The sequence below is a fragment of the Bos javanicus genome, chromosome 21, assembly GCF_032452875.1.
Source record: "Bos javanicus breed banteng chromosome 21, ARS-OSU_banteng_1.0, whole genome shotgun sequence".
Classification (NCBI taxonomy): Eukaryota; Metazoa; Chordata; class Mammalia; order Artiodactyla; family Bovidae; genus Bos; species Bos javanicus.
This window is the reverse complement of record NC_083888.1, coordinates 41261622-41274887: the sequence shown is the minus strand read 5'-3', so window position 1 is coordinate 41274887 and position 13266 is coordinate 41261622. Positions and strand designations below refer to the sequence as shown.

The following is a 13266-nucleotide window of genomic DNA, read 5'->3' as shown; positions in this document are numbered from 1 at the left end:
CCCAGCCACTGCTTACGGTGGTAAAGTCAGTGCTGGAGCTCTAGCTTTCAGGTTCACATCTTAACTGCATGGAGTTAACCAGACAATATGCAAGGCTGAGAAGGTCCCCGAGGATTTCTTTTGATCCACTACAGTAAGAAGTCCAAATAAAGACAACAACTCCTTTTACCTCCATAACTGCTTTCTCTTTCATTCTTTAAGACCCAAGGCTTGACCCATTTAAATGTGTTACCTACAACAGAAGCGAAGCAAAGCAAACGTGAAGTATTTATTCAACACTGGTCTTTTTGTTTTCCAGTCGATGATGGAGCTGCTGAAAAGGAAACCTTGCCAGAATTTGGAGAGGGAAAGGACACAGGAGGACTTGTGCCTGGGAAGTCTTTGGTCTTTGCAACATTGGAGCTGTGTGTGTGCATTCTAGTTAGGCAGCTCCCAGGGCTAAATCCTAAATTGACAGGTAGCCCAGGAGTCAAAGCAGCAAAGCCACAGATGCTGTCAGAAGATGGAAGTAGGTTGGTTTCAGCCGCGTTAGTTATCCTCTCTGAACTTCCTGCAGTGTGCTCTCCTGAAGGTATGTTGTGGTATGTGATGGCTTTACTTGACCCGAAAGGAGAGAAATGGTTTTAATAGGTAATGGAGATAATGGTTGCTAATCTTTTTTTCATTAAACAAATGGTGACCCAAAGATTTGGGTATTGTCTTTAATCCTTTACGATTAATGATAAAGTAATTTATTTTACTAAAAGGATGAAAGTAAATATAGGGACAGCATGTACTCTAGAAAAATAATGCTCTTCAATGGTGGGTTTTTTTTTTTTTTAAGAAATATTTTAAGCCAGTTGATGGCAATTAATCTCTCTGGGGCGTCTTTTGGTATATAGTATCTAATGGATTTTCCCTGCCTCAGTTTTGATAGAAGCTTCTCATCATATCCAGTTCTGTTTGGAATCAAGTCCATACTTTTAGTGTAGTCTCTAAGGCTCTCCACAGGGCTCTGCTGAGTACAGCTGCCTCCTGATACCTTCTGTGTGAACCATAAACCTAGGAGGTTCCATGCTTAGCCGCGTTCTGTGCTATTGCCAGTGGTGTTACTTGATCTGAAATGACACCAGCCCTTCTCTCCTTTTTAAAATTCTGCCTTCCTTTGAAATTCAACTCCAGCCCTGCTTCATCCATGAAGGCTTCCCTAAAAACTCTCATACTGAGTTTTGTTTTTCTGTGTGTGTGTGTGTGTGTGTACAGCTTCCATATGTGTATACATAGGTTTTTTTGTTATATATAGAGGCATTATATGTAATCTATTATTATATAGAGAAGATAAATATACATATATATATATATATATATACACAGACATATGTCTTATTTCCAGCTAAATGTTTACCCTCTAGTACCCTAGCACCTAATAAGGACTCAGTACTTAATAGATACTTAATTGGTAAGCATATTTCTGCTTAGATGTGACTTGACAGACTTATATGCAGACAGCATATAAGTCTTCGTAAGTCTCATATAATATATATTATAAACTTAATATAACTTCAAGCTTCAGTTTGACTTAAAACCTTGTATTCCTTATTCTCACACCTGCCTTATACCAAGAATGCATAAAAAGTGACTAGCAAAGGATTAAGGGCAAAAATACACTACATGAGTTTTGTGGATAGCCCCTGGGAAAACTTAATTGACCGTTTTAACTTTAGTCTCTCTTCCCTTTCCTTTTAAACAAAGTGACTTTTTAACTACTTAGTAGCCATGGAAACTTTTAATTTTTTGTACTAACTCACTGCAAATTGCAAGGCTTAATATAAAATAAACCCCCCAAATGCATAGTGGTAGTGAATGTACTTAATGCCACTGAGCCATACACTTAAAAATGGTCAAAGTGGGACTTGCCTGGTGGTCCAGTGGCTAAGACTCCATTAGGTGGCCTGGGCTTGATCCTTGATCAGGGAACTAGATCCCACATGCCACAACTAACACCCAGCACAGCCAAATTTAAAAAAAAAAAAAAAGATTAAAGTGGTAAATTTTTGTTAAAAATATTTTACCACACTAAAAAAAAAAATAAATTCAATGTCAACTACCAAATAAAATCACACAGCACAAGATAATGATACTGTGATATAATTTAAATAACATCTCCAATTAGAACCTAAATTTTATCCAACCTTTAACATCTTAAGGTTATTAAAATTATTATAATCATTAATGAAAAATAATCTTAAAAGCTAGAAATCTTTGACATAACCTTACTCATTTGGTAATTTCTTTTGAGGAACTACATACAGACTGAAATAGTGTTTTTCAAAATGTCTTATAGGAAGCATCTCAATCCTTCCTACTATACTGTACCTCACAATTGGAGTCCTCAGGGAAACTGCCGTGAAGTTACCTGGGGGCCAGCTGTCTTCAACGGTTGCAGCTTCCCTACAGGCTCTGAAAGGAATATTGTCTTCTCCCATGGCCCGAGCAGAAAAGAGCCATACTGCTTGGACGGACCTTCTCCGTAGTGCTTTAACTACGATTCTTGACTGTTGGGATCCAGGTAAGTCAGGCTCTTTGGAAGCAGTTGTGCAGTTTGTTTTAAAAAGCAAGATGGACAGTTTTTTGAGAATAAGCTGTTTACTTGATCGTGTTTGGCAGTCTCATCTAGAAGAGACCATGTTCACTACATATTTAGAGGATAAGTATCATAGGTAGCAGGTATCTGTGGTCTCATTTTAGTATCTTTAACGTTAATGCAAAAAAATGGCTAGAAGCCTGTGTGTTGACAGTGAGAGACATTCAAATGTAATAATACGTTAATTTTAAAATATGGTGTCATCCATGTCAGAATTTTTTAATACAGTATACTGAAAACTGGATAAGATATACATTATAACTCAAGACTGATCTGGTTTATATCCTTACTCCAGCACCAGTGCTGTGACTAGACATGCTATCTAATTCTCTGAGCCTTAGTTTTCTCATTAACAAAATAAGGAGACTGTGTTACAGGAAACTGTTAGATCAGTAACATATATGAAAATTATTTCACTTTTTACTTGGCATATATCAGTAAATGATAGCCAGTATTATGTTCAATATCTGTTCAAATTAGTTTTTCTCTGTTATTGTTATATATTTTCAACATTGTCATTGTGATTGTAAAAAGTGTTTACACATATTACAATTAACCCTGCCTTCTTTGTTCTGTTTATCAGTGTCATAGTTCACCATATTCTGTTTCATATGGTAAAAAGATTTCAGTTAAATGCAGCAGTTGATTGACCACACACTTTGTGCGCAGAGTTGGGAGTCTAGGGAAGTCTGCTAAGTCGCTTCAGTCGTATCCGACTCTGTGCAACCCCATAGACGGCAGCCCACCAGGCTCCCCCATCCCTGGGATTCTCCAGGCAAGAACACTGGAGTGGGTTGCCATTTCCTTCCCCAATGCATGAAAGTGAAAAGTCAAAGTGAAGTCGCTCAGTTGTGTCCGACTCTTAGCAACCCCGTGGACTGCAGCCCACCAGGCTCCTCCGTCCATGGGATTTTCCAGGCAGGAGTACTGGAGTGGGGTGCCATTGCCTTCTCCACTAGGGAAGTCTAGTACCTACAAATTGCCGTTGGGTGTGATTAATACCATAGAAGCTCCTGAAGGCAACAGTAGTATCTTACTTATCACTGCATTTCTAGTATAATGAAATAGAGACAACTGGCAAAAAATTAGAATGGTTCTGTTTGAGTGAACCAGGCAGAGTGTCACAGTAGGGTTCTGTGGAAGCGCATGCTGAGATGCAGTTTGGCGAGCGAGTATTTTTGAAGGCAGTGGGGAAAGCAGTGTTAGGCAAAAGTAGTCATACTGCAGTACGAGTGTCCAGCAGAACTCAGCACACCTACGGGGGTCCTCTGAATACTGCCTTTCAGAGGACAACAGGGTTTGCACTCCAGCTCAGATGTGGCTGCCCCCTGAAGACTATGATGTCAGTCAAGACAACTCTGGGGCTGAGGTCAACCTGAGGGAGTTGACCATGCTCCTCACAGCTGGGCAGGACCTCCCACTATGGAGGGGAGCTCAGTGGTACCCCTCTGTAACTACCAGAAGAGATTTCTCAAGAGAGTTTCCTAAAGGATAAGAAAGTATTCTCTATTCTCCACATAGACATCATAGAAATGTATTCTCACACATTTTGATATAAGACCAGGAAACTTAAATAGTACGGTATATTTGGGGACAGCAATAGTGCAATGAGTGAATGTGGGTTTGAGGGGAAAGAATAAGAAGGTAGTGAATGGTAATGAGTAAAGAGATGAAGTTGGATGGTACATGGGGTCAGATGATGAAAGGTTTGGCATGATTGGTGATTTGGACTGTCTTTAATAGGCATGTTCTTAAAATGGTATCGAAGTGATAGGGTTTGGGTTTCTAAAGACTCACTTCGGCAGCAACACAGAGAAGAAAGCAAGACTGTTGGAGACAAGATTGTAGCAGTAAGGATATGAGGAATGGGATAATGAAAACTAAAATGTTAAGCAAGTGTTAACAAAATTTACTGGTAGTTTGCTATAGGAGTTGAAAGGTTAAGGTGATTTGAGCATTCATGGTGCTCTTAACAGAAATACCAAAGGGAGGGTTTTCAGGGGAAGATAGTGAGTTGATTTTGAAATGTCTACAGGATAATCAAGTGGAACAAACTGTGAAGCGGTCAGGGATTCAAGAAAGGCTGGCTAGAGATGGTTTTAGACAGCATGTGTTCAGGAGTTGTCAGTGCCACCTGTGGGATGGTTGAAATCACCTAACTTGGGTTTATGCGACAAGATGGGAGGAGATTCTGAATATAATGCAGGAACAGAATCCAAGGAAAAGAGTTCTAATGACTAGAGACTGGGCAGCAGTGTAAATTACACTCTGGAGATCATGCTTTACAGAGTTTAGGCACAAATGAGCAGGAAGGAGGGGAAGGATCAAGTTCAGGCTTCTCTTGACCACAAGACAAGAAAGCGAAGGAAGATAGAGGGTCAAGGAAGGTGGGTTTTTTGTTTTTTTTTTTTTTTTTCAGATGAGGGTCTAGCATGAGTTCCTGCTAGTGGGGAGAAAAGGTGGAGATAGTGTTGGAGTTGGAACTGTTAGGGAAGAAAGCAGCATCCCTTTTCTAGGCAGAAAAGGAAAAAAAAAATTCACAGCGCATTTAGAAGGATGAATCTCTGCCAGTATGAAGACAAGGAGGTAAGGATGGAAAGTAATAAGTGTAGGTTGTTAGGGTGAGTTATGATGAGCTTGCCTCTTTCATCTCCACGCACAGGCACACAGATGGTTTTCTGTTGTCTGTCGGGGAATGAGGTTAGGACATGAAAGATTTGGACTCACTAGTGAGAAGAAATTAGGAAGGGGCTGATTGTGCTAGGGAAAACATTTACAACATAACAGATTGCTCCAAAACTTAGTGGCTTCAAAGAACAAACATTTGTTATCTTGACAGTGTTAGAGGGTTAGGAATCGGGGAGCTGTGTAGCTGGGTGGTTCTGTCTCAGGGTGTCTCATGAAGTTACTGTTAAGATGATGGCCAGGGTCACAGCCAAAGAACCCATTTCTGGCTCGTGGCTGTTGGTAAGAGGCCTTAGTCTCTCACTGGCTGTTAGCAAGAGGCCTCAATTCCTTACCACATAGAGCTAATGTTAAGGGAACTGTGCATCTTATTGTAGGTAAAAGAGAGGAACATTGGGCTTCCCCGGTAGCTCAGCTTATAAGAATCAGCCTGCACTGCATGAGACCCCACTTCTATTCCTACGTCGGGAAGATCCCCTGGAGAAGGGATAGGCTACCCACTCTAGTATTCTTGGGCTTCCCTGATGGCTCAGATGGTAAAGAATCCGCCTGCAATGCGGAAGACCTGGGTTCAGTCCTTGAGGGGAAAATCCCCTGGAGAAGGGCGTGGCAACCCACTCCAGTATTCTTGCCTGGAGAATCCCATGGACAGAAGAGCCTGGCGGGCTACCCTCCATGGGGTCGCAAAGAGTCAGACATGACTGAGAGACTAAGCACATAAGGGAATTGGGGCATGAGTGGCAGAATAAGGAAATTTTAGAAGAAAGGGGAAGAGGAACCCAGGAGAACATTACTTACGGGGAATAAAAAGAGATTTTTATACTACATAGACTAGCTCTTGTAGTTTCAAGTCACTGTAAATGACTAAAAATAACTTGGCTGTATGGGAAACACTGTGGCACTGTAAGTACCAGTATATTCTCTGGAATCAAACTCAACACCTCACTAATAACTGTGTGATTGTAGCAAATTACTGAATTTCTGTTCCTCAGTTTCTTGTCCATAAAATGGGGGAAATGAGGAATACCTTTCTCATGATGTTACTGTGAGGATTAAATATAAAGTGCTTGTAATAATGCTTTCGTAATTTTAATAGGCCTTGCACCTATTTTACCTTAAAATTATCCAGATTATTCTTATAAATATATCTCCTTCCATCTATAATATTTTGCCTTCATTGCTGCTGTGTTGCAAGTGTCAATTCAAGTATTAATCTCCTCAAACTTGCCTCTGACTGCCCGGTGTAGCAACTCCGGGTTGCCACAGACCTTGTGACTAGCTGAAATTAATTTCTTTATTTACTTCCTGGCATATAGTACATCTTCTCTGTAAATTGTATTCCTAGAGCCAAAAAGAATGCTGGCACATAAAAAGTTTCTTCAGTATTTGATGAGTGAATGTTAGAGAGTATGTATATCTGATTTCTTCCTAAGTAGCAATCCATTCTTACACAATTTAATGAATTGAATTTGCCATGCCTTTTCAAATAACATTGATTTTCCACAGCAGGTTTATTAAAATTATTTAATGAGAGTAGGACTTTGGAAAATGAAGGTAAATTACATCTAGTAGAAAATTCCTTTAAATGATTGTGACACACACAGATTTTCACATTTTTCTATACTCTTAAGAAATAGGATATGTAACAAAATGCTAAGTTATTTTCATTTGACACATGTATTATCAAAATATGAATACTTTAAACTTAGCAAAGAAAAGACAATTGTCCAAGCAACTCTGTATTTCTCCCCAATAAAAATAATAATAGTTAATTTATTATGAGCATTTATGTACAACATGCTATTCTGAATGCTATATGAGGATTAACTCATTTAACTTATAAACTTAAGTACTATTTTCAAGATGAGAAAAGTGAAGACAGGGTTAAATATCCAAGGTCACACAACCAATAAATGCATGTATCTAGTAAATATATATATGTATTTACTGATCTCTTTACTTGTGAGGGATTCCCTGGTGGCTCAGAGAGTAAAGCATCTGCCTGCAATGTGGGAGACCCGGGTTCAATCCCCGGGTCAGGAAGATTCCCCTGGAGAAGTAAATGGCAACCCACTCCAGTACTCTTGCCTAGAAAATTCCATGGATGGAAGGAGCCTGGTGGGCTACAGTCCATGGGGTCACAAAGAGTTGGACACAACTGAGTGACTTCACTTTCACTTTACTTGTGAAGATTATAATTACTTTCGTAATTCTTGACTCTAGAATTACTTAAAATGTGCATTTTGAAGCTATATCATTTGCCAGGATTCTTAGTAAGTCACTATTTATTATTGTCTGCAACCCTCTGGTGCCCAAAAGAAATCGTTACTACCAAACTGGAGAAAGTTTCACAGATACATAAGACAGAAAATATGACAGTATCAGGATCTGTTTTTCATAGATTACTTCTCCTTAGTAGATGGAACACACCAAGAACTTGATGAAGTCAGTCTGCTTACGGCTATCACAGTATTTATTTTGTCTACAAGTCCAGAAGTAACTACGATCCCATGCCTTCAGAAGCGCTGTATTGAGAAATTTAAGGCCACTCTTGAGATAAAAGATCCTATGGTAAGTGTCCTTAGAAGACAGATGTTTATAATAATAGGAATACGTTTAGGCTTTTAAAAACTTTTCTTTGTGATTTTGTTGGTTCCAACAAAAAGTACCAGACTGAAGTTTTTATTTTTAGGTTTGGATTATTTCATTTCCTTAGGTTAAAGTCAAATATTAATGGTCTTGTTTTTTGGCCCTGAGGATAGAATGTAGTTAGAGAAAGATTTAAAAAAAAGATTAAAAATACCACCAACTAAATTTTAAATAGGACATCTTAAAACTGATACATTCCTAGAACTTTAGTGGGTTTTCCTTCAGAAGGGAAGGGAAAGGAAGACTCTAGCACATGCCTTCAGTATAAGATTGTAAAATAATGAGACCAGTTTCAAAAACAGCACATACAAATTAATCCCATTCCTTTCTGATCCTTTTATTTACTTGGTTAATTTCCTATATTTTTAGGTGCTACAGAATAAGTTTGTAGCACATGATCACAAATAAACTCCTAAAATTCAGGAACCAGGTTTTCTCTCAGAAAAAAAAAATCTTTCAAACATCATCACAGTGAATTAAATAAGGGATTATTTGTATATATGATGTATCAGTTCAGTTCAGTCACTCAGTAGTGTCCGACTCTTTGCAACCCCACGAATCGCAGCACGCCAGGCCTCCCTGTCCATCACCAACTTCCGGAGTTCACTGAGACTCACGTCCATCGAGTCAGTGATGCCATCCAGCCATCTCATCCTCTGTCGTCCCCTTCTCCTCCTGCCCCCAATCCCTCCCAGCATTAGAGTCTTTTCCAATGAGTCAACTCTTCGCATGAGGTGGCCAAAGTACTGGAGTTTCAGTTTCAGCATCATTCCCACCAAAGAAATCCCAGGGCTGATCTCCTTCAGAATGGACTGGTTGGATCTCCTTGCAGTCCAAGGGACTCTCAAGTCTTCTCCAACACCACAGTTCAGAAGCATCAATTCTTTGGCACTCAGCCTGTTTCACAGTCCAACTCACATCCATACATGACCACTGGAAAAACCATAACCTGGACTAGACAGGCCTTTGTTGGCAAAGTAGTGTCTCTGCTTTTCAATATGCTATCTGGGTTGGTCATAACTTTCCTTCCAAGGAGTAAACGTCTTTTAATTTCATGGCTGCAGTCACCATCTGCAGTGATTTTGGAGCCCAGAAAAATAAAGTCTGACACCGTTTCCACTGTTTCCCCATCTATTTCCCATGAAGTGATGGGACCAGATGCCATGATCTTCGTTTTCTGAATATTGAGCTTTAAGCCAACTTTTTCACTCTCTACTTTCACTTTCATCAAGAGGCTTTTGAGTTCCTCTTCACTTTCTGCCATAAGGGTGGTATCATCTGCATATCTGAGGTTATTGATATTTCTCCCAGCAGTCTTGATTCTAGCTTGTGTTTCTTCCAGTCCAGCATTTCTCATGATGTACTCTGCAAAGAAGTTAAACAAGCAGGGTGACAATATACAGCCTTGACGTACTCCTTTTCCTATTTGGAACCAGTCTGTTGTTCCATGTCCAGTTCTAACTGTTGCTTCCTGACCTGCATACAGATTTCTCAAGAGGCGGGTCAGGTGGTCTGGTATTCCCATCTCTTTCAGAATTTTGCACAGTTTATTGTGATCCACACAGTCAAAGGCTTTGGCATAGTCAATAAAGCAGAAATAGACGTTTTTCTGGAACTCTTGCTTTTTCCACGATCCAGCGGATGTTGGCAATTTGGTCTGTGGTTCCTCTGCCTTTTCTAAAACCAGCTTGAACATCAGGAAGTTCACGGTTCATGTATTGCTGAAGCCTGGCTTGGAGAATTTTGAGCATTACTTTACTAGCATGTGAGATGAGTGCAATTGTGCGGAAGTTTGAGCATTCTTTTATTCTTCTGTCCTGTTTATTTCCTCTATCCTAACAGGCGCTTTATGTAGCAGTCTCAAAGTCGTGTCTCTGATACATGGTGACATATAATTAATACAGTCTAGACACAGTTCCCTAACACCTTCATTGCATCAGATATATGTGATTCTTCATGTAAAACGTTTTCTAAAATCTCCAAAATATTTTTCAAAGTTCTTTTTTTTTAATATATATATTACAGAGACATATAAAGGGGGAAAATAGAAACTAGTCAAAAAAAGAAAAATTAACTACTTTATTCCCACTCCAAGCTGTCACAACCACTTTTAGCATGCAGGCTTGAATTTAGTGTTTAGACCTCCAGAATTGAAGATAAAATAGAAATAAGTTTAAGTTTGGGGGTGGGGGTGTAGGAAAATTTTTTCCTTTACATTTTTAAGCTTTTAAAAATTAAAACTTACATTTTAATGTAAATGTAAACTTGTATATATGGTTTATACTTTTCTTGTCTCTTATCTGACTAGGTACAAATCAAGACCTATCAGCTCCTCCTTTCCATTTTTCAGTATCCGAATCCAGCTGTTTCCTATCCATACATTTACTCTTTAGTATCCTCTATCGTGGAAAAGTTGCAGGAAATAAATAGGAGGAAACCTGAAGACACTGCTGAGCTTCAAATCTTTCAAGAAGGCATAAAGGTCTTGGAAGCACTGGTGGCCGTGGCTGAGGAACAGCACCGTAAGTGCTAGCACTGAATGCGTACGAACAGAGTCAGAACCTGAATGTTCTTTAAAGTATAAAACATCCCTCTAGTCACTTAATATTGTATTTTCACACTTGCGGAAAGGCAGATGTTGATGTTAACCCCAAGTATTGATATTATTTAGTATTGGTTTGGGAGAAGAGATCGGAAGAACTGCTTCCCTTCAGGCTGGGGAAATAGGTTCCTGTCAAGTGTGCATGGAACATCTGCATCCCTGCAGCCGGTGCTTACACGGTCTGTGTTCTTTGCAGGCTCTCAACTCGTGGCCTGTCTTCTGCCCATCCTCATTTCCTTCGTTTTGGACGAGCATGCCCTGGGATCAGCAACTTCCATAATGAGAAATCTCCATGACTTTGCTTTGCAAAATCTCATGCAGATTGGGCCTCAGTACTCATCCGTCTTTAAAAGTGTAATGGCTTCTTCTCCAGCCTTGAAAGCCCGCCTTGAAGCTGCTATAAAGGGCAATCAGGAAACTGTCAAAGTCAAGACACCAACATCTAAACATACTAAGAACTCTGGGAAGAGTTCAAGCATCCAGTTAAAGACCAACTTCCTCTGATTTTTTTTTTTTTAAACTAGTAAGCACCTTAACACAATACTTGATCATTTCCTTCACTTTGGGGGCAAAAGTGACATTTTAGACACAAGTGCACTTGAGATCTGGCTATTTATTTTAATTTAAATAGCTTAATTTGGAAAGTCACAGCCAACTTACTTTTTGTGGGTTTTTTTTTTTTTCTTTCATATAATAAAACCACAGCTCAGTCAGAATTCTTGCCAGGAATGTCAATAAAATGCTAAAGAACTAAACTTAGAAAACCAACCACTGCTTTAAAAACAAAATTTATTTCTTCTAACAGTCTACATACATATGGTATACTTAATACATTTACAAATATAGATTTGACTCTAAATTATCTGCATTTATATTGTATCCCAATTGCTAATTTAAAATTCTGCCTTATTCAGTAATTGTATTAAACTTTCTTGGAGTTCTCGAACAATGTAAGTGACTGGAAAGCTATTTAGGAAACTTGGCTTGGAAGTATCTAATATATATATAATAGTACAAATTAATTACAGTCCTACAGTGTAACTTAAGATTCGATATCTATAAATATCATGACATTTTATGATCTATTGGTTTTATTTGTATTGAGTTTGGAAAATTGACATTTTAATCATTTTAAATATAACCAGGGCATTTCAATTTCTCCCAAGGATTTTCTTTTACCTCTGTTCCTAACAATTTTCTTCATTTTCATTTGTGGCAAACATTCATACCAATGCGTTTATAATTCATATCTATATTTTAATTAACTATGGGTTTCTATAAATGTTAAATTTAGTATAAATTTAGATCATCAATGAATAAAAGTATGTTTTTTTAACATGAAACATATTTTAATATAGAAAAATCTGATGATGAAGTCATTTTGGTTGAAAAGTATTTTTTAATTGTTGATGATCATTGACTCTCCTTCCACTTCAGCGTTATACTGTGTGAATTAAACACTGTGTCAAAACAAAGCACTTCCCCATTAAAAATTAAAACCCGAAGTGAGAGGGGCATGTTCACAATGGAGAGACACTTGGAGTCAAGCAAAAGCAATGTGATGTACTCTATTTTATTATGTTTGTATATAAATACACTTGTAAATTGTTCAGAATGAAAACATTTGACAAATTCTAACACTACAATCAATTTTTCTAATTTACATAAATAAAGCTAATTTTCTTTACCATTCTTGTATGTGAAATTATTTTACCCACAAAAGATGGCTGGTTAGTCTTAAAGAGTCCAGAAAATCATTTCTGTGGAGCAAATAATACTTTCTCTAAAACAGCCTATTTTCTCTTAAGAGTCCTGTTTTGGGCACATTCTTTGCAGTGGTTTGCATTCTTTGTCTTCCTAATCGTCTCTATGAATTTGTATACTTACTATTTCCTTCACCTGAATGCCCTTCTCTGCCTGTTCTGTCGGGCTGACTTCCACTCCTTTTAGATCTGGTTTAAAATGTCACTTTCCCTAGATAACGCCTTAAGGCTTCTTACCCTCTCCTCAGACCAAGCAACTATGACTGCTTCTTGACCTGTGTTCCTATAGTACTTTATATATTCTTCCGTGCATTGAACATCACATTACATTTTAATATTTCCCTTTTAGACTGTGCCTCCTGACAGTGAGCCATTTTGTCTTCTATAACTGCCTGTGTGACACCAACTAGACACTAAAAACTGTTGAACTGCACTGATGTAGGATAAATTTGAACTCAGAAAGGTATTCCTTTGCAAGGCAAATGCTAGACTGGGATATTCCCAGGATAAAATTTTGTTTGTTTCTTTTATATTGTTTTGTGTTTTGTTTCATTTAGTCTGTTTGTAAACATTAAGGTTTCTGCTCATCATTTAGCGACCTGGCATCCTGAATTAATCTGGATTAAGGTGCTATACAAATATCAGTACTTATGAAAAAATATCATGTCATCATAGAATTAAGAACTTTGAGTTGGACACTATTCTATAACCTATTTCTTTGTATCACCTTAACACAATATTGGGTTGTTTGGGATTTTTTTCTTTTCCTTACCCTGAAGCTTGTAGGATCTTGGTTCCCTGACCAAGGATTGAACCTAGGCCCCCAGCAGTGGAAGCAAGTCCTAACCACTGGAGTGCAGGGAATTCCCTCTTTAATACAATATTGAATTAGTTAAAGATATCCTTACTGATAAAGAATGTAAGAGGCTTAATAGCTGAGGTTT

The 13266-nt window shown here is 38.3% G+C and overlaps 1 protein-coding gene across 14 annotated transcripts in view; it reads left to right on the top strand.

The window, feature by feature from the left end:
* Nucleotides 1-12246, top strand: part of HEATR5A (HEAT repeat containing 5A) — a 97309-nt gene extending 85063 nt beyond the window's left edge. For 9 of the 14 annotated variants that reach the window (XM_061394080.1, XM_061394082.1, XM_061394089.1 and 6 more), the window contains 5 exons: nucleotides 299-571; nucleotides 2324-2548; nucleotides 7710-7879; nucleotides 10266-10479; nucleotides 10756-12246. In XM_061394080.1, the coding sequence (XP_061250064.1) occupies nucleotides 299-571; nucleotides 2324-2548; nucleotides 7710-7879; nucleotides 10266-10479; nucleotides 10756-11063 (1190 nt within the window). In that variant the 3' untranslated portion in view covers nucleotides 11064-12246. The remainder of the gene's footprint in view (nucleotides 1-298; nucleotides 572-2323; nucleotides 2549-7709; nucleotides 7880-10265; nucleotides 10480-10755) is intronic. The other 5 variants (XM_061394092.1, XM_061394091.1, XM_061394087.1 and 2 more) reach the window with 2 other exon arrangements.
* The last annotated feature ends 1020 nt before the right edge of the window (nucleotides 12247-13266 follow it).